Source organism: Ovis aries, chromosome 16 (genome assembly GCF_016772045.2).
Source record: "Ovis aries strain OAR_USU_Benz2616 breed Rambouillet chromosome 16, ARS-UI_Ramb_v3.0, whole genome shotgun sequence".
NCBI classification, from domain to species: domain Eukaryota; kingdom Metazoa; phylum Chordata; class Mammalia; order Artiodactyla; family Bovidae; genus Ovis; species Ovis aries.
This window is the reverse complement of record NC_056069.1, coordinates 23,214,859-23,239,677: the sequence shown is the minus strand read 5'-3', so window position 1 is coordinate 23,239,677 and position 24,819 is coordinate 23,214,859. Positions and strand designations below refer to the sequence as shown.

Genomic DNA, 24,819 nt, shown 5'->3' with positions numbered 1-24,819 from the left:
CAAGTGAGTACCATAAGGTAGGCACTCTTATCATCCTCATATTGTAGAGGAGAAATTGGAGGCACAGAGGGATTCTGTCTGCCAGTGAGTCGCTCGGTTGTGTCTGACTCTTTGCGACCCCATGGACTGTAGCCTGCCAGGCTCCTCTGCCCATGGGGTTTCCCAGGCTAGAGTACTGGAATAGGTCACTGTTGTTCAATCCCAACCCAGGGATTGAACCCAGGTCTTCTGCATCACAGGCAGATTCGTTGTCCAATGTCACAGCCATAGGTGGCAAGGCTGGGACTGACTGCAGAGCCCTGGCACTTCACTGCTACACTATTTTGTCTTCAGTTAAAGGAATGGTTTATTTATCTGATCCTGCATGTTCACATGGGAGGAATTAAAGTGAAAACTGTTGTTGGTATCAGCAACATCAGTAGCAGTAAAGTGTGTCTTACCAACTGAGACCTTCTTTCCACATTTGGTGCTTTAAAAGCCTCTCTTAGGACGGTTGCCATGGTGCACCCTCACAAGAATTTGAGAGAGCCCTAGAGGGGTCCCTAGGGCTTCCCTGGTGGCTCAGGGGAAAAGAATCTGCCTGCAGTACAGGAGATGCAGGAGACGCGGGTTTGATCCCTGGGTCGAGAAGATCCCCTGGAGAAGGGCATGGCAACCCACCCCAGCATTGTTGCCTGGGAAATCTCATGAACAGAGGAGCCTGGCAGGTTATAGTCCATGGGGTTTCGAAAGAGTTGGACACGACTAAACGACTAAACAACAACAACAAAGAGAGGTCCCTAGTTTGTGAATAGAGGCCCTGGCTCAGTGGTCTTCTTGGCAAACTCAGCTGAACATCCATCAGATGGAGTCTCCAGGCCTGGGAAGCCTCGGTCACAGACACCAGGAAGCACTAGGAGAGAAGAAATGGGTGTTGCCCACAAGGGCCCCTAGGAAAATTGGAGAGTGAGTTTCCATTTGGTGGGAATATTGTTCAACAGGGAAAGAATATTGTATAGATCTTATTATGGAGCTCTAGAATTCTGCATTGGGTGGCCAAATAAGATTGTGGGTTTATTTATTTTTCTTTTATTGTGTTGTTTTTATCTGTGGGTAATCCATGAAATTGTCTTCATGTAACCTAAAGACTGCTGGGAACCACTGAGTCCTAGTCATTTTCTTTTTACACCTCATGAAGGAGAAGAATTCATAAGAAGCCTTGCCAAGAAGAAAGTTAGATTAAGGTACAGTAATTTTGTTATCAGAGACTGATAAAAGACAAGATTTCAATATCCTTATTGTAGACCCTTTTTATTCCAGGTGACTTCCCAAGAAATCTTAGTGCAAGATTTAGGATTAGTTGTTTATTTGTTAACGTGTTGGAGAAATTAGTTCTATGGTGGGTTCTTCAGGAAGGGAACTCCAATCTCTGTCCTTCTCTTGGAAGTAGGGGTCTGTTTGTCACATGACAGTGACTGCTCAAAGGAGATGAAAGGGTTTCAGGTCACGTGGCCCTTTTAAAGGGCTAGGTGGTTTTGTGCTGTGAGAAGAACACTGGCCCTTAAGTTCATCTGGAGCCAAATGTGTCAGACTGGAATGGAGTCGGAGGGTAAGACCTACTAGCTTGTGAACTAGTAGATTGTGAACACACGAGAGTTGAGGGTTTGTGGCTGACTAGAAGAGAAGTGAAGTGAAAGTCGCTTAGTCGTGTCCAACTCTTTGCAACCCCCATGGACTCTACAGTCCATGGAATTCTCCAGGTCAGAATACTGAAGTTAGTAGACTTTCCCTTCTCCAGGGGATCTTCCCAATCCAGGGTTCAAACCCAGGTCTACCACATTGCAGGCAGATTCTTTACCAGCTGAGCCACAAGAGACTCCCAAGAATACTGGAGTGGGTATCCAGTATTATCCCTTCTCCAGCAGATCTTCCCAACCCAGGAATCGAACCAGGGTTTCCTGCATTGCAGGTGGATTCTTCACCAACAGAGCTATCAGGGAAGCCTGACTAGAAGAGAAAGGGGCCCAATATCCTAGCTTGCAGTCAGGACCCTTTTCATAATTAACCTGTTTGGACCCAGGCTTTCTGCTTGGCCTGATACCAGGGTCTGCTGTATCCCAAAACTTGGGGCTGACCCCCCTGGAGGGCTACTGTAAGATAGAAATGGTGGGTGAGGGGCAGTGAGGCACTGTGACCCTCAGCTGCTGAATTACATCGTTTCACAGGTGTTCTAATGATTAATATGGAAAACACCCCCACGAAACCTCCTTCCTTACTGTGGTCATGTGTAGAAACACTGTCTTTCTGCTGAAACGGAGCCTCATAAAGAGTAACTTGTAACAAATATTGGCTGAACCGAGGATAAATAAATAAATAAAACAAGCCTTACAAACTATGGGCAAAGCCAAACTAGAATTATACCCGTTCTTTTCTTAGCTTTCTTCTCTTTTTCTCACTATCTCCCACCTTTCACTATCTTTTCACTTCTTTCTTTACTTGTGTTTACTCCTAGGTGAGTTCCTATTTTTTGGCCGTCCACCCATCTCCTTCCCTCTCTGCAGCCAAGCCCTGGGGAGCTGACACATGCAGGCCACTTTAATTTAGGCTATCTTTTAAGATAACTCCATCTTTGCTTCCAGGGTAATGGGAGTTGATTTAGTAAATTTGACTTTCTCTTTGATTATTCTGGGCTTATGTGGTTTTCTAGTTTTCCTTTAATCAAGCACTGGGAGTTGTGTGGTCTGGGCACCTGTGGGTGCAGGGTCAGCCTGGACAATGGTAACCTCCCTGTGCACTAGTTTTCCACCTGTGAACAGAGGGGTTGCATTAAATGACTTTGTGTGGTCCCTCCCAGCTCTAAGGTTCTTTCATCTATGGTCTGGATCCACTGGCCTATGACATTTATAATTATCCTTTGGCATTCTGAATATATTTAAAGTATATTTATAGAGTTTTGACACAGTTCAGACAGTTGATCACATATCTTGGCCACCACAGGAAGGAGGAGAATTTCATGCTGGACCAAATCAGTCTCAGACACTAGTGGCTTCATGGTTCCATTCAAGAGCTCCAAGGGTGTGTGTATAATTTCCTTAATCACATACCGAATGAAAAAACATGAAATAGTTGCTTTATATTAGGGCAGTTCTTTTTTTTCTACTCACTCTTGAAAAATGCACTGCAAGAAGAGTACTACTGAGGAAGCTTCTAAATAAACACATTAGCTAGGGTTAGGAGGAAGGGCTCTTGCCTGGAAAATCCCATGGACGGAGGAGCCTGGTGGGCTGCAGCCCGTGGGGTCGCTGAGAGTCGGACACGACTGAGTGACTTCACTTTGACTTTTCACTTTCATGCATTGGAGAAGGAAATGGCAACCCACTCCAGTGTTCTTGCCTGGAGAATCCCAGGGATGGGGGAGGCTGGTGGGCTGCCGTCTATGGGGTTGCACAGAGTCGGACATGACTGAAGCGACTTAGCAGCAGCAGCAGCAGGAGGAAGGAGCTAGAGGTGAGATTTGAGGGGCGGTAGATACTTGGCCCTCTCACTGACCTGTCATCATAGCTATCCTAGATTACATATCATTAGGAAAAGCTCCTTGATACTAAGGCAATGCATTCCTGGAGGTCTTGCTTAAGCTGAAAATGGTATGTCACAGAAAGAACCCAATAAAACACTAATTCCAATTCCAGTGGCTTGTGATGGATAAGCTTATTGAACTGAATTCAGTGAAAACTTTTTTGCTATTCATAAAGATTCACAAAGGTCTGTTTTGGGTCTTGAGAGACAGCTGGATGAGTAAGGTATGTTACACTTAAGCATGTGGTCTAGAAGAGGAGATGTAGGTATGCCACTGATAGTAACACCAGCAATAGAAGGAAGGACGTGCTGGACAGAGGGGAAAATTCTAAAAGGGAGTTCAGCAAAGAGGGTAAACTTAGTTGAGCCTTGAGAAATAAGGAGGAACAAGTATAAAGTCTGCAGTTAGAAGGGATGAGGCAGGGAAGGCCAGAAGAAAAAAGTATTGGGACTTCCTTGATGGTCCAGTGGTTAAGAATCCGCCTCCTAATGCAGGGTTTCAAGTTTAATCCCTGACCGAGGAACTAAGATCCCACATGTGGCGGGGCAAATTAACCTTTGAGCCTCAACTGCTGAGCCAGAGCACCATAAGGAAAGATTCTGCATACCACAACTAGGACCTGATGCAGCCAAATAAATCAATAAGATTACTGTTAAGTATATACCATTTATGGAGAAGGCAGTGGCACCCCACTCCAGTACTCTTGCCTGGAAAATCCCATGGATGGAGGAGCCTGGTGGGCTGCAGTCCATAGGGTCACTAAGAGTCAGACACGACTGAGCGACTTCCCTTTCACTTTTCACTTTCATGTATTGGAGAAGGAAATGGCAACCCACTCCAGTGTTCTTGCCTGGAGAATCCCAGGGATGGGGGAGCCTGGTGGGCTGCCGTCTATCTGGTCACACAGAGTCAGACACGACTGAAGTGACTTAGCAGCATATACCATTTAAAGAAAAACAAGTAGAAAGAAATGTTTCACCAAAGGGGAAGAGGATGACCAAGGGGAAGATTGGATGAATCTTTCTCATGTATTGAGGGGATTATCAATATTTAGTATGACTGGATTAATGTATACACAGATTGAAGAGGAGAAACAGGGAGTAGGGTGGGGTGGGGAGTGATTGTTCACAGCAGTCAGTGCAAATCAAAGAGTTTGCTCTTTACCAAAAAACAGCACTTGCTGAAGCCTTTTGAGCCAAGAACCAAGTGTGACCATGATTGTTTTGGTGCAGTAACGGTTACGGGAGTACATTCCTTTGTGATTTGTAGAAAGAGCACCTGGCGGCAATGTGAGAATAGCGTAGAGAAAGAGAGGGCTGAAGTAGAAATACAGATGCTGAAACTGATCCCATGAGAGAGAGGGGAAGCTTGACCTAAGGCAGTGATGGTGGGTGTACTTCCTCATCTCCATTTGTTCTTCCTGGTCAACTCCCTGTTTTCAACCTGCTCTCAGCATGTATGAGTTGCATTAAATGGGCTCCTCGGCACTTTGGCTTCTAGTTGGGGTTGGCCAGTGAGTGGCACTGACAGGAGATGGACGTAGGAGGAAATAGTGACTGGGGCATTTATCGTTCAGTTCTCTCCCTGCTAGGTCACAGGTTGAGTATTCCATCCAGGGCAACAGTTTCTGTCCTGGGCCCTCTCCTACAGTTACAACTTTTGCTGTGTCTTAGTAACCTTTCCCTCCCAGGCTCTTTTAGGCCCAGATTCCCTAATGGCAACCTGTGGTTGTCTGTAAACAGCCTTTTTATGAATCTATGCTCAATTAATCCCGTCTGAGTGGGCTGCTTTGTGCTAGGACCCTGATCTATACCGTGGGAATAGAAAAGAGGTAACTGTGAGGCCTGAGGAGGTGGAAGGAAAAGGTCTTGACAACCAACTGGATGTGAATGATGATAAGGAAGGAGTGTTCATGGGCCACCTGGAGGCCTTTGTCTTGGACAACTGGGAGGATGGAAATGTGATGGGAAGGAGAGACTGTGGATTCAGTTTGAACAAGTTGACTTTGACACATCCATGGGAAATGATGGGAAGATGCCTGGTAGAGCTGGAAATGTGAGCCTAGTGTCAAGAGAGAGGTTAGTGCTGGATTTTGACCTGAGGAAATTCTGAGTAAATTGGTAGCTAAAGTCATTGGAATCGATGGGCTTTCTGAGGAAAAGAGAATGAAAAAAAGATTTATGATTTCTGCAGTGTTGAGGAGTGAGAGGGAGATGAAGCTGAGAGAGACCTGTGTAGACTCCTGATAAGTGAGTGCCATCACAAATAGGTGAGAACATGCCCCAAAGCGACTGAGATTTCATCAGGGGAGACTGGATGCAGACAGGGACAGGGTTCTGCTCAGTGTTAACCCAGAGAGAGCCAAGCAGTGGAGTCTCCTGGGCAGATGGGGAAGGTGAATGAGGGCAATGGGCCTACAGGAGGGCCCCACCAGCGACCAAGGGACCTGAGAAATGGGGCAGAAGTCAAATGTAGTTTACTTTCTGGGAGGGCATACTTGCAAGACAGTGTTAGTTGTTCTGTTGTGTCTGACTCTTTGTGATCCCATGGACTGTAGCCCACCAGGCTCCTCTGTCCATGGGGATTCTCCAGGCAAGAATACTGGAGTGGGTTGCTATTTCATTCTCCAGGGGATCTTCCAGAGCTAGAGACAGAACCCATACCTCTTATGTTTCCTGCATTGGCAGGCGGGTTCTTTACCACTAGCGCCACCTGGGAAGGCCTTACTTTCTGGGTCCAGTGTTTCAAATCTTTACTGCGTTGAGTACCTGGGTCAAATACAGAGGCTTTATTAACTCAAAGTCCTGTCACTTTAAGTATGGTCTCTTACAGTTCCAGAGAAAAGCCCTCAATTCAGTGAAAGGACTAAATGACAGCAGGAAATAGACCTATTCATATGGAAAAACTTCAAGCGGAGCAGGTGTTATAAATGAAGAAGCTGGCTAAAGGAGGCAAGTGTAATCCTGGTTTTGCCTGACATTTGGAATTACCCTTGGTCTTCTCTGAAGAGTAAAGGTCAAAGCACATCACTTCTGAATTTTAGTGCTAACCACAGGGAGTGAGAAGGTGCACAGTTCCTCCAGAGTAAGATTCTTAACATTCTGGAGTCTGGTTACAGATCCTCATTGAAGAGCTGAAGAAATAGTGGACACCTTCCTCAGAAAAACGTATGCCAACATCCTCACAGACCCACCCATGCAATATCACATGTGATTATAGGGGTCCTAGAAGGGATCTGTAGTGTTAATCTTTCCCCCTTCCCATGCCACATACAAAGTAGGCGCTCACTAAGCATTTATTAAGTTATTAAGTATATAAATGTGTGAGGCATTATACTTAGTTTACAAAATCATGAGTCAGAATGCAAATATCTTAGGTAGGAGTAGCTAAGGTTTTAGCACATATTCATATGAACTCATTTATCATAGTGGTTTTCAACCCTAGCTGGGCATTACAAGCTCCTAGAGGAAGGGAAAACGTTGCAAAAATACTAACAGCTGGGTTGCACCCCAGAATAATTGACTGAAAATAGGTGTGGGGCTTGAGTATCAGTATTGCTTAAAAGCTCTTCATTTGATTCTAATGTGCAGGCAGGATTAAAATCAATGTAGCAGGTAAAAGCCACATCATTTAGTAGAGAGAAAGATTATGTAGATAGTATGCTAACTAAGCTTTCATAGAGGAAATTGGGAACCATAATAAAAACTATAATCTCTTCCAATCACATAGAATATTACGTATCACTGTCATGTACACAGTCTCATTCACACCCCAAAGATACACCAATAGTTAAGCCAAGCAGGCATCAGGGACTTTTCTCAGAACAAATCCGATTCTGTTAATGCAAACTCAGATCCTCTGAGCTGAGCACATTTTTCTTTTGATTTTGCAAAATTGCCTCTTGGAGGATAAAAACAGGGGTTCCCACCCACAAAGAGCCCAACTCATTAGATCTGGAGTGGGGTCTGGGAATTTGTCATTTTACAAGCGCTGCTGATTCAATTGCAAGCCTGTGTCCCAAGCAGTAGCTCTAAACTGTGGGTGCAGTGGACAAAGGTGGAGCAGAGGAGGCATACAGGTAAGAATTCCTCGGGGAGATTTTGTCAAATTCACGTACAGGAGCCCCATCCTAGATCGATGGAATCAGAGAACAGAGGTGATGAGAGTGAAGATACAGAAAATGCTTGATTCTGATACCACTGTCACCCCAGCTGAGAACCAATACATGTGGGATGTTTCTTAGTTGCCCAGCCATATTACCCTGGGGCCACTGCTGCAATGGTGACCTCTGGCCAGAGGACTGGGTGCTGGGCAGGGACTGGCATGGGGGATTGGCAAGGCAGCTGATTAAATACTGAAAGTATGTAGGAGGGTGCTCAGGGCAGGTGGGGATGACAAAAACAAGCTTTATTCATTTCAGAGTTTTGTCAGGGCTGGCCCTGCTACAGAGTAACTGAAGCCAAGCTTGCAAGAACAAAAACAGAGTAGTTTCCAAATCACTTCTATTTCCCCTTGATCTCAGGCGCACATGTCAACCCTGAAAGTGCCAGGTGCCCTTCTCCGCCATGTGTGGCACGTGAAAACACCTAAGTGAAACCACTGTCGGGGTGCATAGAATCAGGGGGATGCTGACCACAGTTCAGCAAGGGTCTCTTTATAGGGCTGATGGAAATAAACAGTGGGGATGTCTACATCAGGCATCAAAAGACAGAAGGGGCTGGCAGTTTTGTTCAAAGGATGCATAGTACTGCTCTCAAGGACAGAACAGATAACTCCTAGTTAATCAATCCCTTTGAATGATTTCCCGAGACAACACCTCAATAAATGTTACCAGTGGTCATTCTTTCACCTCAGTCTCAGTTTTCCTCTCTTTGAGCTGTAGATTTCTGATTTCTCCAGTTATATGTACTGATACAGACTCCCTTTTGGGATAGCGAGGTAAGTGTCATGAGTCGCTATTTTCAGGGTTCAGAGTAGAACTCAGGGTCTCCTGGAATTATTCTGCTTCAGAGGATTTGGAAGGAAGAAGAGACTCATAGTCCAAAGACTCTGAAGGGACTTCTAGCAATTCTTCGAAGAATTATCATGGAACACTGTGAGCCCTCAGCAAGCACTGCTGGAGAGAGTGAGGTGTGTATATATGTGTGTGTGTGTGTGTGTGTGTGTGTGTGTAACAGCCAAGGTGGGCTCTGCCTGATATTTTGTAACTCCTCCCCTCTTTACCTTGGCAGGATTTCTTCTCAGCAACTGGTGTACCCAAATGCTCCAAAGTGACCGGTCTGCTGTTGCCTTTCTGGGTATGGATGGAGGGAGGAGGGCAGCGTGCATATATCTTGCTTGCTCTGTCATACATATAAGTGAAGTGAAGTGAAAGTCACTCAGTCATGTCCAACTCATTGCAACCCCATGGACTATACAGTCCATGGAATTCTCCAGGCCAGAATACTGGAGTGGGTAGCCTTTCCCTTCTCCAGGGGATCTTCCCAACCCAGGGATCAAACCCAGGTCTCCCGCATTGCAGGAAGATTCCTTATCAGCTGAGCCACAAGGGAAGTCCATCATACATATAAAGCCCACATCAATGCTGGGACTGTGCCTTACAGGTCTGACCTACTCAGAACTGTTAACATTGCTTTACACCATTTACGCTTGAGACAAGCCCATTGGCTAATTTCTCACCTGGACTGCCCAGTGGAGAGCTGTTTTAAAGTCTTTATCCACAAGGGTAGGGTCTGCCCCCTTCTTCAGCAGCATTTGGGTGTGTTGAGGCTGGTTGTGGAAAGCTGCCCAGTGGAGTGCTGTCATCCCCTGCAAAACCACAGTCAGAGGGGCTGAGATGAGCACAGGCTATTAGGAAGGAAAGTGGAGTACACACATTCTCCCCAGGCCCGAAGGCATCACCAGATGTGTTGGTTGCTGTCTGTCAGTTCACTTGTTCCTTGAATCATTCATTCAACTGATACTCCTTGGGTTCCTACTTGATGTCAGGCAAACAGGTGCCAAGCATACTGTAGGGAATAAGATCAATGAGATCCATGTCCTTGTGGGAACTCCATTGTGGTAGAGGAAGATAGATAATAAATGCAAATAATAACACAAATACAAATAATAATAACACAAACAAGCCAAAGGATTTTCAGGATTGTTGAATGCTATAAAGAATGCACCTGGGGTGCCATGACCAAGTAACCACCCCGGAGGTAGGGACTGTTCTACATGGGCCTCTGGGAATCGAGGTAAACTGAAGAGCAACAAGTCACAGAGGCAGACACTTGTGATCAGAGTACACTGGGATGCCATCTCCCACCACCAGACCAGAACACTGCCTGTTTACTAAAGTATTCCAGAGACTGACCCAGGCTAGATGAAAAGCAGTTGAATGAATGAATGAATGAATAGGGAGAGGAGGAGAGCCATGCGAGGTGCAGTTGGAGAAAGAGGCAGGGCTGATCCTTGGAGTGTGGGATGGGGAATAACCTATATAAGGCGTTTGGATTTTATTCTGAAGTCAATAGAGAGACAGTGAAGGATTTTAAGCAGGTGTTGACATGACCTGATTTACACTGTTTAGAAGAAATCACTCGGTGGCAGCCTGGAAATCAGATCCGGAAGGGCCAATCTGGTGAATTCCACCTTCTTTCCTAGCTTAAGGTCACACGTTAGGTATGGTTTCATAATAAAATGAACTTCTGCTGGGAAACATTTGCCAAAAAGAACCAGTAGTATTTGAGAGTAGACTATGAAAAGATGGCCTCTTCTCCTTGCATATAGCTCACAATTACATGAAATATATCTAAAATGATTCTAGATTAAGGTGCCTGGTAAAGGGAGCAAAGGAAGTGGACAGCTTTCTCTTTTTGCAGTTGTCTCTGCATATAACACAGCGTTACCACCTTGGCCTTCTCTGCCCATCCAAGATGAGCTGAGTGGAAGAGACAGGCTGCAGCCTGGCTAGAAGGGTAGAGCTATTATTATTCCAGATAATACATTAATAATGTTCCAGATAATAAATTCCCTGGAGAATTGAATGGCAACCCACTCCAGTATTCTTGCCTGGAGAATCCCATGGACAGAGGAGCCTGGCAGGCTATAGTCCATGGGGTCACAAAGAGTCGGACACGACTGAATGACTAACACACACACAGATAATACATGAATATGTATTGCTCTAGAGAGCTTTATGAGTTCTTCTGTATATCATCTCAATCCTCCAAATAACCTTTTGGATTAAATATTGTGGTGAAGTCTGTGGTGCTCACCAAATTCGATTTCCTCTTTCTCCAGGGCACATACTCAGCCCACATCCCCAGTTTCCTGGCAGATAGGTGTGGCCCCCGAGGCTGGGTCCTGACCACTGCCGTGTGAGTAGAAAGGATGGAAGAATGGAAGCCCCACTCCTCCAAGGCCTGCCTAGAAAATAAAAACTCTGCAGCCTTTTAGATATTTTCTTTCCTCACCTGGCAACTGAATAGAGGGGAGGCTAAGTCTCAAGAAGGTGCTGGAATCGTGTGATTAAAAAGTCCAGGAACCTGGTTGATGAGACAGGACAGGGTCACCTCATCAACCAGCACTGAACAATGAAGCGAGCAGGAAAAAGCTTTTATTACGTGGGGCACTGAGGTTTCGAGTTTTTGCTATAGCAGTTGGTCAGCGCTGAAAGGTGTCTCTGTCCTTTCCATTTTATGGAAGGGGAAGTTGAGTTCTAGGGAAGTTCTCAAGCCTGTGACTGAGCACAAAACTGAATCTAGGGTTTGAGGTTTGTGGGGCAGTGAGATTAGAGTGTAAGTCCCCTTGACCAGTTCCACATTCTAAATCATTACATTATGGCCTGCTTTCAAGTGTCAAGTGTCATACAACACTGAGCCTCCAGATACTCTTAAAGATATTTCATGAAATTGGTTCCATATGGAAAATAATAACCATCTAACAACAGTGGAACTTCTCATTCTTATTCCTGCGGCTGAATATTTACTTGAGGTTCAGAATACCTCAAAGCATTTCAGTGGGTCCTCTTTATTTTTAATTTGGCCCGCTGGAATTAGAAATCTGGACTCCAGGGAATCAGATTCTTTTTATTGTGCAGTGATTACCCCTTTCCCAGAGCTGAGTACCGTTTGCTTTAGAATCATTGGCTTCATTATGACGTGCCACCAGCTCCAGGACTACAGACATCGGAGACAATTCTGAGTTACTGGAGTATAACCTCCTGAAGGCAGGGCCCTTTTCCGCCTGAGTCCCTGGAACCTAGAACGGTGCCAGGCACATTGTAAACGCTCAGCAAAAGCTTATTAAATGAATGAGTGACTTCTTATTCTTCTTGATGGATTTTTTTGCTTTTGTAAAATTTGGCTTTGCTTTCTAAAATCATTCACACAAGAAAGACAGAACATGACTTCTTTATAGAAAATGAACTTGTCTGCTATGATCATTGTTATCAACTGTTCAGTTGAAACCTGTTGAAACCTGTGAGAATTCTTGATGAGTCCTCCAAATGAGGTAGATGGCAATCACTATATGCAGAGAGATTGATTTAGCCAGGTGAGAATTCAGCATGAAACTGTGAATTAATTTAATCCTTGTTAGGACACTGTTAAGCCTTGTCTCCTAAAGAGTTTCTAGGCTTTAAGAGTTTTTCTCTTAAAGCAACCACCACCCCTTCTTACCTCCCTGTTGGAAAACCAAACAACAACAACAACAAAAATGAAAACAAAAAACCTCAGCTCCTGCATATTTTGAAAAACAGTGCAAAAGGCCACTACTATTTTTCATATACCTACTTGGTGCCAAGAACTTCATTCACTTCACTGAATCTTTACAACAATCTTGAGAGATAGGTATTTTTAGACTCATTTTACAGGTGAGGAAACTGAAACACAGGTTAAATGATTTCCCTAAGGTCACTGACTGACTGGGTATAAGACAAGTTGGGATTCAAATTGGGGTCCCTCCCACTCTGGAGGAAATTGCTTGTTCCACACATCAAGCTAGTAGCTTTCATTTTCAAAATGAGCTCAGATACTGGACAATTTTTTTCTTTGTGATTTTAGCTGGATTTGGGGTCTTCTCACTTTCTAGAATGGTGATTCTCAAGCATAACGGTTGCCACCCTGTATTATTATTTATTTCATTTGGCATCACTTCTAGTTTTCTTCTGAAAGTGCAGTTGGCAAATATTTAGTTTAGTAAGCTATTGAAAAAAAAAATATATATATATATAATCCCTCCCACCCATCCTCTACCTTGGAATTTGGGATCAGTGTTATAAATCACTGTTGATCCTCTGAGTGGCTCCAAATCAAGACTTGAATTACTCAATTAGTCTCTAAATAATAATACATTATAATATATAATATAAATACGTTGTATATTTATATTATAATACAAACAGGCTTCAAACATTCATTCAAGTCAAGAGAAATTTCCTGTTGCTATTTTTTTCAGTTGGGCTAATGAGAAATAAAAATACACCCTCTTAGAGTTAGTAATATGAAAACCAAAACTTTCAAAATCAGCTCAAATGCCACTCTTTGCATTGCACAACACACTTGTTCAGGAACTGTTTCCTACAATCGCGTCCTCCTTCTTTCAGCTTCTTTAACACTGCTAGCACATCGTATTTGTATTAAGACTGGTGGCCATTTAAGGGGCAGACTTCCAGCTTGGCAATTTGCGTCTGCCCTGAGCTGTGACAAGAATTAAGATTTAGCTGTGATGCACTTTAACGGCAGAGGCTGTGGCTTACTCACTATGATATGCCCAAGCACACAGAATGTATTTGAGAAATGTTCACAGGAAGAGTTAATCAGTGAATCGCAGGTTATCCAGGTTCTCTTGGATTCACAGGGAGTATAAAACACCAGAGTCTGTTGAATGCAAGCCAGCCACCTGTGTCTAAACTGTGATGCCCCTCACTGAGGACCCAACTGGGCCTTCAAAGAATCTGAGAGCTGAGAGTCTAGGAGTCTCTGGAAGATACGTTGCAACACACACCCAGATGGCCCTGGTGACAATAGAATTCTGCTTCTTTGAAAAAGAAGGTATGTTGGCTCTGAGCGAAGAGTAACTTATATTCATTTAAGAACATAGCTCTCTAAAAAGTTTTGGAGGGAGATGTTAAGTTTTGGTTGACTTAGGAGCCATTTCGAGATTGTTGATAGAAACAGCTGTGTGTGATAGCTGTTGTGTGCATGGCAGGCTGGCTTTGGAACACACTCTGGTGCACATGAGTAATTCTGTGCCTTGAGCCTGTGCCACCAACATTTCAGTAAAGGGCTTTCAAGTCCTATCGTCTTCTCAGAACTTTTTTCTTTTTTTTCCAAAACCACTGTAACTTTTGTGCTTTATGAAGCAGAAATCTGATTCAGTGTTAAGTAGTTTTCTGTTTCAGAACTGCACTTTTAGACCAGCTCTTGCAGATGCTAAAAGGCACAGAGAAAGAAACGTGTGATGTGGCTGGCTGCTTTGGTTCATCCCGCATTTTGGTGCACCGGGTGATAGAATTCTAGCAGGTGTTTGCGAGGTCAGCAAAACAATTCTAGGTCATTTGAAGGATCTAGAAGTTCACAGAAGTCCAGTTTGGCTCTGTCTGACATTTTTACATTCACATACTATTAATTTTGTGACTACCCCTCATAAAAGTTACAGAGGGTCTTCTGTGTACAAAAAACTGGGATAAAGGATATAATTTAAAAGAGTCTAAAATGAACTTCTAAAACAAGATATGAAATGCAGTACTGAAAACCATTTTCTTCAAATTTATGTGGGTAAAAACTTACAATTATAGATCACAAAGATTAGTAAGGCTTTAGCAAAAAATGCTTGCATGTAAATATTACAAATTTCTTCTTAAAATATTTTGGTATCTGTTTTTCAATATAATTTTTTGTAATGCTATGTATTTCATATTATGTAACTTCAAACATTTTTCTGAGAAGGGATCCACAGCCTTCTCCAGTATGCCAGATATGTCCACATTTTGAAACTGGACAAGGACTCCCGCCCTAAAATCTACAATACATTTTTGAAGCTCTCAAATGATACAAAATCTTTTTTTTGTTTGAGAGTAAATTTGGAAATAATTAAAAGTCACAGGGAGTCAAATCTGGTAAATAAAACGAGTCATTCATTGAGTTGGGTCAACACAACAAAGAGGGAAAGGACAATAAAATAAAATCATATGCCTTTTTCTTGAATTTAATAATTTAATTCTTTATCTAAATATATATTTTAGGGACACTTTATTATGTGCAAGTTACTGAACTAGATTCTAGGGATATAGAGATAAAAAAAATACATGATCTGCCTCTAGGACCTTATGGGGAAAAGAGGGTCTGAGGAGAGAGGGAAGTGAGAGCTCCTAAGTAGCACCAGACTCTATTTGTTAAGGTATTCATTTTTAGAATAAAAATTCTGGTGCATTAAATTTTTTGGCTTTATTATTTTACCTTCTGCCAGCTGTAGAGCAAAAAGATTTCTAAAATCAGGGACTGTTTCTATTGATTTTGCCTTTTTTAATAAACAGTCCCTGCTTGTGCTTGAATCCTGAGAATGTTGTAGGTAGATTTTACTGCTAAGAATTATATCCAAAGATTCACATCTGGTTTTGCAACTCGGATTTATTTTCTGCAAGTGCTATTGTAATGTAAGTTTGGATTGTCAGGTCACTCACAAAAATCTACTTATATCAGAATGTGCATTAATATAGGATCAACTATCTATTTTAAATACCATGCATAACAGTGCTTTTCTGGATAAATGCATTCAAAATTCTAATGCAGATGCCAATATTTTATAGTCCCTCTTCATGGGGTGCTTTTCCTGTCAGAGCTAAAACGAAAGCAGGAGAGGTTAGATTCCAGGAATTTAACAACTTAATTCTCTGTGGCTGCAATAGACAAGCCCCTCTCTTTGTCAGAGATTCCCCTGAGGTCCCTCCCAAAGAACAAAGGCACAGGACAATCTGACCATCTGACCCATGGTGCCTTTCCCACAGTGTTAAATCCTGCAGTGTGGATAGCTTCCAAACAAGTCACTTTATAATTAAGCAGTGTGGTTAATGAAACAAGAAAAACAAATAGATCATTGGAATGAGAACAGAGTTCAGAAATGAAACCACATATTAAAAAAAAAATCTTGTAACAAACTAAAAGAAAATTTAGCATGATGTAGTTATGTCCCTAGGGGTAGGAAAGGCCTTTAAAAAGGATACTGAAAACAAAAACAATAATGGACAAGAATGATCATCTTGATTATATCATATTTTACAATTTCTGTAGAGGAAAAGACATCACAAACAGTTCTAAAATAAAGAATAAACTATGAAAAACGTTTGCAATTCAATAGCAGATAAAGGATTGGTCAGAATATAAAATAAACCCCTGTGGGAACTTCCTTGGCAGCCCAAAGGTTAAGACTTTGCATTTGCACTGCAGAGGGTACAGGTTTGATTCCTGGTCGGGAAACTAAGATCCTGAACACCGTGTGGTGCAATTAAAAAAAAAAAATACTCCTATGAATACGTAAGAAAAGGTGAATGGACAAAGGATCTAAATAAATAGGCAATTCACAGAAGATCTAAAAATGCCCACTGTACCTATGAAATTATGCTCATTTTCATTGGCTATTAGGGAAATGCAAATTAAAACAATAATAAGAAAATCCGACAACAGGAAAACAGTGATAAGCACGTTTTACACTATGAGTGGAGTTATAAATTGATGTAGTTGTTTTGAAGAACAACCACGCATGCATACTAAAAAGTAAAATTGGGAACCCTTGTACACAGTTGGTGGGAATGTAAATTGGGGCAGCTACTACAGAAAACAGTATGAGATTGAGATAGTCGCTTAGTCGGGTCCGATTCTTTGCAACCCTGTGGACTGTAGCCCACCAAGCTCCTCCGTCCATGGGATTCTCCAGGCAAGAATACTGGAGTGTGTTGCTATTTCCTTCTCCAGGGGATCTTCCCAACCTAGGGATTGAACCCAGGTCTCCCGCATTGTGGGCAGATGCTTTAACCTCTGAGCCACCAGGGAAAACAGTATTGAGGGTCCTTAAAAACTAATAATAGAACTACCATATGATCCAGTAGTTCCATTCTTGGGTATATATACCCAGAAAAAATGAAAACACTGATTTGAAATGACACATGCACCCCAATGTTCATAGCAGCATTTTTTTACGATAGCCAAGACATGGAAGCAACTGAGTTCCCATTAATAGATGGCTGGATTAAGAAGATGTGGTAATAGATACAAAAGATTGAGAAAGTATGTATATACATACTATATATATACACACAAAAGAACAATTACGGGGGGCGGGGAAGGTGGTAGGGTGGAAGTAATCAAGGACTTCTAGTATTACTTGTAATATTTAACTTTTTAAGAAGCAAATGTGTTCATATATTATTTATTCAAGTAAAAACGAATAGTACAAAAAATGTTTCAAGTCACTGAGCTCAGAAGAGGATAGCCTCTAGAGTGATAGTCATCTCTGATATAAAGTGGTACATATTATGTTTTGTTTTACATGAGCAATTAGAGGATGGCTGCAGAAAACATTTCTTTTTCCTTCGCTCCCTCTCTCCATTCTTAGTTTCAGTTAACAGTCTGTCTCAATTAAGTTAGATTTCTGTTAATTGATCATTTAATCTTTAAGCATTATTGTGACAAGCTTGGGAGTCCTTTAGTTATTCTGGGAAAATAATTCTATTCAAACTCCATAGGGGATATGTCTTGCTCTTTCCTCTTGTCGTCAGCAAGCCATAATGCTTCGCCAGCACTAGCTTACCTTTTCCCTGATTTCTTTGCCTTTGCTGTTTTGCTTCCTGCTATTTAACAGATGTAGGGTGTGTGTGTTTTAACTGTTACTCCTTCATATATAATGGAGACTGTAATTGGAACTCATTTGGAAAAGTGGGGTGGGGGTGGGGCCGAAGGTGACTGCTTATTCAGAACACTGAGAAGCCAAATGCAGGAACTCTACCAAGGTAATAAATGGAAAGGAAAGCCTGTGCTGTGTTCTTTCCATTTCAGAACTATCCTTATTTCCCAATGGCAAAGAGCAAATTAGCCCTTGCAAATTTATATGGATTGGCTCCTACCAGCAATATATATGGGCTTCCCTGGTGGCTGAGATAATAAAGAATCTGCCTTCAATGCAGGAGACCCACATTTGATCCCTGGGTAGGGAAGATCCCCTAGAGAAGGGAGAGGCAACCCACTCCAGTATTCTTGCCTGGAGAATTCCATAGACAGAGGAGCCTGGAGGGCTACAGTCCATGGGGTCATAAGCAGTCAGACATGACTGAGCAACTAACATGCACACACAGCAACATATATACTAAAGAAAAACGCAGGCAAGCATTAGTGGTTGTATTCAGATGGGTTTCAGACATGCTGTGATATGGTGTGAAGACGAAGCTATGACACTGAAGGCAAGTGTCCTTGTTGAGGCATCCGCTTAAAAAAGCCAGTAGGTTCAATGCTGGTGTAAGACCAAGAAGAATCTTCTCTGAGAGGTTGCTTTGCACAAAAGGGAACTACAGACTTTTCCAATATTAACCACATATTGTCTGAAAAGTGTTACAACTACCACTGTTAGAAAGATCTCTGTCTACTTTCATTCTCACCAACCAACCAGGGGCCTCCCAGGGTGGGGAAAAATAGGGAACTGTCACTTTGCTAGGGGATGTTCAGCTCCACTGAGTTGGGGACAGAGTTGGATGTCTGTAAGGGAAATTTAACTTTAGGGTGTAAATGACTGAATTTGCCCCCTTTCATTTAATAAGTCCCAGGGTGGGCTGGGGGTGAGGGAAGAAGCTGAAGGTGTAAGAAGTGGTTGGCAAATTGCCCAAAGTCTAGAAGTTCTTAATCAGCTGACACAGACTGCAAGCCCCCAGGCTCCCTGCTTTCACACGAAGGGCACTTTCTCAACTCTGGTTCTCGTTTTTAAAGCAGAAGTTTGAAACAGTGCAATATTCTCTCATGTGGGGTTTTGCTTTAAACTACTGAAGACGAGGGGTAGGTGAAACAGCATGTGACCACCGAGTCAGAGAAGTGTCCATCCTCAGACCCAGACTGTGAAGTAGGGACTTTTTGATGTGGTCATTAATGCCAAGCCAGTTGGAAGGAGGCCTTTGATTCAAAGGCTCAAGGAAGACAAGAGGTGCAGCCCAGGAGAAATACGAAGTAGGGGCCCAGTCCCTTTTAGGGAGCTCCCTCCCACTCTGTCTATGGCCAGTCGGTCTCCTTGAAAACAAAGTTATTTCACATCTTGGGGCATATACATTTTCAATACTATCAGGTTTTCTATCAGACATTCTTAGTGAAGTCAAATTAAGTTTACATTTTAAAAATTCCATTAAAAATCAGATATTTAAATCTATTTTAAGAAGCTGATTAAAGAAATTAACCTGGCTAATAAAAACCAGATCTGTTTTTTTTTTTTTTAAGAGTTAAATAGATACGAGCCCCTCAGTGTCTCTGGGGCAGCTCTACCTGGTCTGATCCACCCTCCCTCAGGAACTTTGAGAGTGTTGCTCTGTTTTCTTGGACATCTGGCACAGGCTTGCCTTGTAACATAAAGGAAACAGCAGTTGTGATCATTGGCATTAATAGTGTGGCTTCTGGAGCAGGGAGCCTAGAATTATTATCTATCTGTCGTCTTCCACTCAAAGAGAAAACATCAGCAGCCATCAAAATTTTTGGTTCTCGAGAAGACAGAAATATTTATTTCTCAATGTCCAAAGGGAAATTACAAAATCTCAGTGGTAGATGAATGCTTAGATACTTAATGCAATAAATCCTACCCTATTAAAAGCTATCCGCAGTGGGATAAATTTCTGCCTGAGAATTAATAATAGAGACACAGGCTTCCCTCTCAGGGTAGAAACACAAAACTGCTCCATCCCTTCCTTGCACCTTTAAGAGAGGAAGCTCTGTGGTTCAGAAAACCCTTCTTCCTACTCTAACCTGCAAAATGTCCAACCATTCCTTGCGAGGGCAGGCTCACCTCATTGTCCTGGTGATTAATCTCGCTGAGGTTTGACTGTTGCACCAGGACTGTTAGGAGCCTGTGAAGAAAAACAGGAGAAGTGGCTTTAAAGAACAGAACCTGTATGAGAACATGACATTAAAAATACTGTCTGCTGAAGGCCTCCAAATGACCAGACACCCTTTGCATTTACTAGGGGAGAGATCTATGGGAAAGAAGCCAGGGTGATAGGTAAGAAGGCCCAGGAAGGCAGGTAGGAGGAAGACCTCTGTCTCTTGTCTCCCTTCCTCCCTATCTTAGCGCTTCTGGAGAGTGAAAGGGAACGCAGAAAGCAAATCCTCAGGCTTGTCTTATTCACTAGACCGGTATCCCTTTGTGTCCACTCTAAGAAGCAAAGTTCTCTAGTGCTTATTCTTTATTCATTTTGCATAAACTTCGAGTGCTTTCAAATTGCTTCACCACTTGGAACATGTGCCATACCTTCTAAATGTATAGGTTATACCTGGAGGCAGTCAGCATTTACAATTTTGCTTATTCTTTCTAAAACACAAAATATCTAAGCATGCAGTCCCAGTTATCAGTGTGAAACAACTGCTGATGATTCCCAAGTTCAAGTTCTTATCCCACTTGGGACACATACGTGGTTGACTGAGGTCAACATTCCATCTGTGGCAGCAAAGCAATTGAGTTTAGTACTTAGGAGCCCAGACTCTGGAGCCAGACTGCCTGGGTTCACATTCCAGTTCTGATACTGACCAACTCTGTGACCACAGGCAAGTAACCTAACTTCTCTGTACTTATGCATCCTCATCTGTAAAATGGGGGGAATGAAAGTGCCTACCCTGTAGCTCAGGGTGAGGATTAAATGAGTTAATATGCAGACAGCATTTTAGGCATGCCTAGAGCACAGTGTTATTTCTAGAATACTTAACCCTGGAAGTTTTAACCCAGGCTCCATCTCAGAATTCCCTGAGGAGATTTTTTAAAACCACAAATACCTGTGTTGTATATTCAAGGTTTCTGACTCAGTAGGTCTGGAGCGAAGCCCAGGTTATACTGTTTAAATAAACTGTTCAGGAAATTCTTGTAAACAATCAAATTTGGAAACTACTGAGGAAGATGCTGAATGAATTTATCAATGACTATTCACTGTCATAGAATTGTGTCCCCTGGCCCCCAATTTATATGTTAAAGCTCTAACCTAGTGTGTGTGCATGCTCAGCTGCCTTAGTTGTGTTCGACTCTTTGCGACCCTATGGACTGTAGCCTACCAGGCTCCCCAGTCCATGGAATTCTCCAGGCAAGAATACTGGAGTTGGTTGCCATGCCCTCCTCTAGGGGATCTTCCTGACCCAGGGATGGAACCTGAGTCTCTTGTGTCTCTTGCACATTTTCAGTTCAGTTCAGTTCAGTTCAGCCGCTCAGTCGTGTCCAACTCTTTGTGACCCCATGAATCGCAGCACACCAGGCCTCCCTGTCCATCACCAACTCCCAGAGTTCACTCAGACTCACGTCCATCGAGTCAGGGATGACATCCAGCCATCTCATCCTCTGTCGTCCCCTTCTCCTCCTGCCCCAAATCCCTCCCAGCATCAGAGTCTTTTCCAATGAGTCAACTTTGCATGAGGTGGCCAAAATACTGGAGTTTCAGCTTTAGCATCATTCCTTCCAAAAGAAATCCCAGGGCTGGTCTCCTTCAGAATGGACTGGTTGGATCTCCTTGCAGTCCAAGGGACTCTCAAGAGTCTTCTCCAACACCACAGTTCAAAAGCAGCAATTCTTCGGTGCTCAGCTTTCTTCACAGTCCAACTCTCACATCTATACATGACCACAGGAAAAACCATGGCCTTGACTAGACAGACCTTAGTTGGCAAAGTAATGTCTCTGCTTTTGAATATGCTATCTAGGTTGGTCATAACTTTTCTTCCAAGTAGTAAGCATCTTTTAATTTCATGGCTGCAGTCACCATCTGCAGTGATTTTGGAGCCCCCCAAAAATAAAGTCTGACACTGTTTCTACTGTTTCCCATCTATTTCCCATGATGTGATGGGACCGGATGCCATGATATTCGTTTTCTGAATGTTGAGCTTTAAGCCAACTTTTTCACTCTCCACTTTCACTTTCATCAAGAGGCTTTTTAGTTCCTCTTCACTTTCTGCCATAAGGGTGGTGTCATCTGCATATCTGAGGTGATTGATATTTCTCCCGGCAATCCTGATTCCAGCTTGTGTTTCTTCCAGTCCAGCGTTTCTCATGATGTACTCTGCATAGAAGTTAAATAAGCAGGGTGACAATATACTTGACATACTCCTTTTCCTATTTGGAACCAGTCTGTTGTTCCATGTCCAGTTTTAACTGTTGCTTCCTGACCTGCATACAGATTTCTCAAGAGGCAGGTCAGGTGGTCTGTATTCCCATCTCTTTCAGAATTTTCCACAGTTGATTGTGATCCACACAGTCAAAGGCTTTGGCATAGTCAATAAAGCAGAAATAGATGTTTTTCTGGAACTCTCTTGCTTTTTCCATGATCCAGTGGATGTTGCAATTTGATCTCTGGTTCCTCTGTCTTTTCTAAAACCAGCTTGTACATCAGGAAGTTCACGGTTCAAGTATTGCTGAAGCCTATCTTGGAGAATTTTGAGCATTACTTTACTAGTGTGTGAGATGAGTGCAATGGTGCGGTAGTTTGAGCACTCTTTGGCATTGCCTCTCTTTGGGATTGGAATGAAAACTGACCTTTTCCAGTCCTGTGGCCACTGCTGAGTTTTCCAAATTTGCTGGCATATTGAGTGCAGCACTTTCACAGCATCATCTTTCAGGATTTGAAATAGCTCAACTGGAATGCCATCACCTCCACTAGCTTTGTTCATAGTGATGCTTTCTAAGGCCCACTTGACTTCACATTCTAGGATGTCTGGCTCTAGGTGAGTGATCACACCATCGTGATTATCTGGGTCGTGAAGATCTTTTTTGTACAGTTCTTCTGTGTAATCTTGCCACCTCGTCTTAACATCTTCTGCTTCTGTTAGGTCCATAGCATTTCTGTCCTTTATTGAGCCCATCTTTGCATGAAATATTCCCTTGGTATCTCTAATTTTCTTGAAGAGATCTCTAGTCTTTCCCATTCTCTTCTTTTCCTCTATATCTTGGCATTGATCGCGGAAGAAGGCTTTCTTATCTCTTCTTGCTATTCTCTGGAACTCTGCATTCAGATGCTTATATCTTTACTTTTCTCCTTTGCTTTTTGCCTCTCTTCTTTTCACAGCTATTTGTAAGGCCTCCAGCCATTTCGCTTTTTTGCATTTCTTTTCCATGGGGATGATCTTGATCCCTGTCTCCTGTACAATGTCACAAACCTCATTCTATAGTTCCCTAAAATGTGACTGTATTTGGAGATAGAGCCTTTAAAGAGGTAGCTAAAATGGGGGTTTCCCTGGTGGCTCAGATGATAAAGAATCCACCTGCAATGCAGGAGACCTGGGTTCCATCCTTGCTTCAGGAAGATCCTCTGAAGGAGAAAATGGGAACCTACTCCAGTATTCTTGCTTGGTGAATTCCATATATGGTCCACTGGTTTGAAAGAGTCAGACACAGCTGAGCAACTAGCACATACACACACACACACACACACACACACACACACACACACACACAAGTTAAAATGAAGGATGATTACAGTGGGCCCTAATCCCATTTGATTAGTGTTCTAGAAAAATAGATTAGGACACACAGAGTAACACAAAGACAGGCTTATGGTGGGCTTCCCTGGTGGCTTAGATGGTAAAGAATCTGCCTGCAATGCAAGAGACCCAGGTTTGATCCCTGGGTTGGGAGGATCCCCTGGAGAAGGGAATGGCCCCCGCTCCAGTATTTTTTCCTGGAGAATCCTATGGACAGAGGAGCCTGGCAGGCTACAGTCCATAGGGTCCCAAAGAATTGGACATGACTGAGTGACTAACACTTTCACTTCACTTTTGCAGTGGAATGACCATTTGGAGAGACAGCAAGAGGATGGTAATTGAAAGCCAAGGAGAGAGTCTCAGAGGAAACCAAGCCTATTGGCACTTTGATGTTGGACTACCAGTCTTCAGAGCTGTGAAAAAATAAATTTCTGTTGTTTAAGCCACCCAGCCTGTGGTACTTTGTTGTGGTCATCCCAACAGCAAACTAAATTCACCAAGACAATAAACAGTTGTCTATGTGGAAACAATTAAAAAATTCAGAAATTATTTTGGAAGAATTATTTGAAAAACAAAATGGCTTGTCTTTCTGCTGATTCAGATTTTCACTGTTGCTCAGCTTAGGTTACACCTAAAGTCCTAAGTATTAAACTGCTTAATACTGATCAGAGGGATTGATCATGCTGCATTTCAAAGAGTACTTAAATGGGATAGACTTCTTCAGTGAGGGTGATATAAACAGGAAGCTTAAGTAGTGGTTGGCTTTTTTAAAAAAAATGTTTACAATGTTGTGTTGGTTTCTGCTCTAAAACAATGTAAATCAGCCATAATCATACATATATTCCCTTCCTTTTGAGTCTCCTTCCCTTCCTCCACCCACCCCTCTAAGTCATCACAGAGCAACGGACTGGGCTTCTTGTGTTAAATCTAGTCTTATCACTGATTTGAGGGGGCAGGACAATGCTGTGATTTAAATCTGGTTTCACCACTGTATGACCTTTCTGAGCTTCTGGTCCTCACTGCTGTAAAAAGGATAATAACAGTGACGGTGGTGGTGAGAGTTAAATAATGTGACAGGTGTAAAGCTCCTAGTATACAGATTTTAAAGGAACAGTGGCTATGACTGAAAATGGCATATTTATTTTATCCTTTCTGAATTCTAGAATTCTTCCATCCGGTGGGAAGATGCTACAAAAATAATTGCATTATGGTTAACGTTGTTTTTTGTTTTCCTTTACAGCTTCTTTATGAGGGGAGGGTAACTGGTGACTTTCTTTCTCTCTTTCTTTCTCTCTTTCTCTCTCCTCCCCTCCCCTGCCCTCTCTTCTCTTCCCTTCCTCTGTCTCTGTCTCACTGTCTTATTGATGGCCATGGTCTGACGTCTAGGGTACATCTGGTGTAAGTGCTGAGTGAAGGAGAATGAGAGGGAGCAGGGGGTCAGTTGTGTCCAGTCTGGTTACCCTTGGCTGACCCTGAGCAGACTGAGATCGTCTGTAGTCAGACAGGCTGTTCTGGGGCTGCTCCAGAGCAGCGTGATCACACGGGAGGAAGCGAACTCTACCCAGATGGGAATGGAGGTGGGGAGAT

The 24,819-nt window shown here is 42.8% G+C and overlaps 1 protein-coding gene and 1 long non-coding RNA gene across 9 annotated transcripts in view; one reads left to right on the top strand and one right to left on the bottom strand.

The window, feature by feature from the left end:
• The window catches only part of ANKRD55 (ankyrin repeat domain 55), a 111,891-nt gene that overhangs the window by 37,328 nt on the left and 49,744 nt on the right, over positions 1–24,819 (bottom strand). For 6 of the 8 annotated variants that reach the window (XM_060400414.1, XM_012096906.4, XM_060400415.1 and 3 more), the window contains exons 6-7: positions 19,571–19,631; positions 9,236–9,364 (exon numbers count right to left, since the gene is read on the bottom strand). In XM_060400414.1, the coding sequence (XP_060256397.1) occupies positions 9,236–9,364; positions 19,571–19,631 (190 nt within the window). The remainder of the gene's footprint in view (positions 1–9,235; positions 9,365–19,570; positions 19,632–24,819) is intronic. The other 2 variants (XM_060400417.1, XM_042233778.2) reach the window with 1 other exon arrangement.
• On the top strand, positions 13,133–23,678 carry LOC105602529 (uncharacterized). Its single transcript, XR_001021194.5, has 2 exons — positions 13,133–13,593; positions 23,533–23,678. It is a non-coding gene; the product is annotated as an uncharacterized LOC105602529 (long non-coding RNA).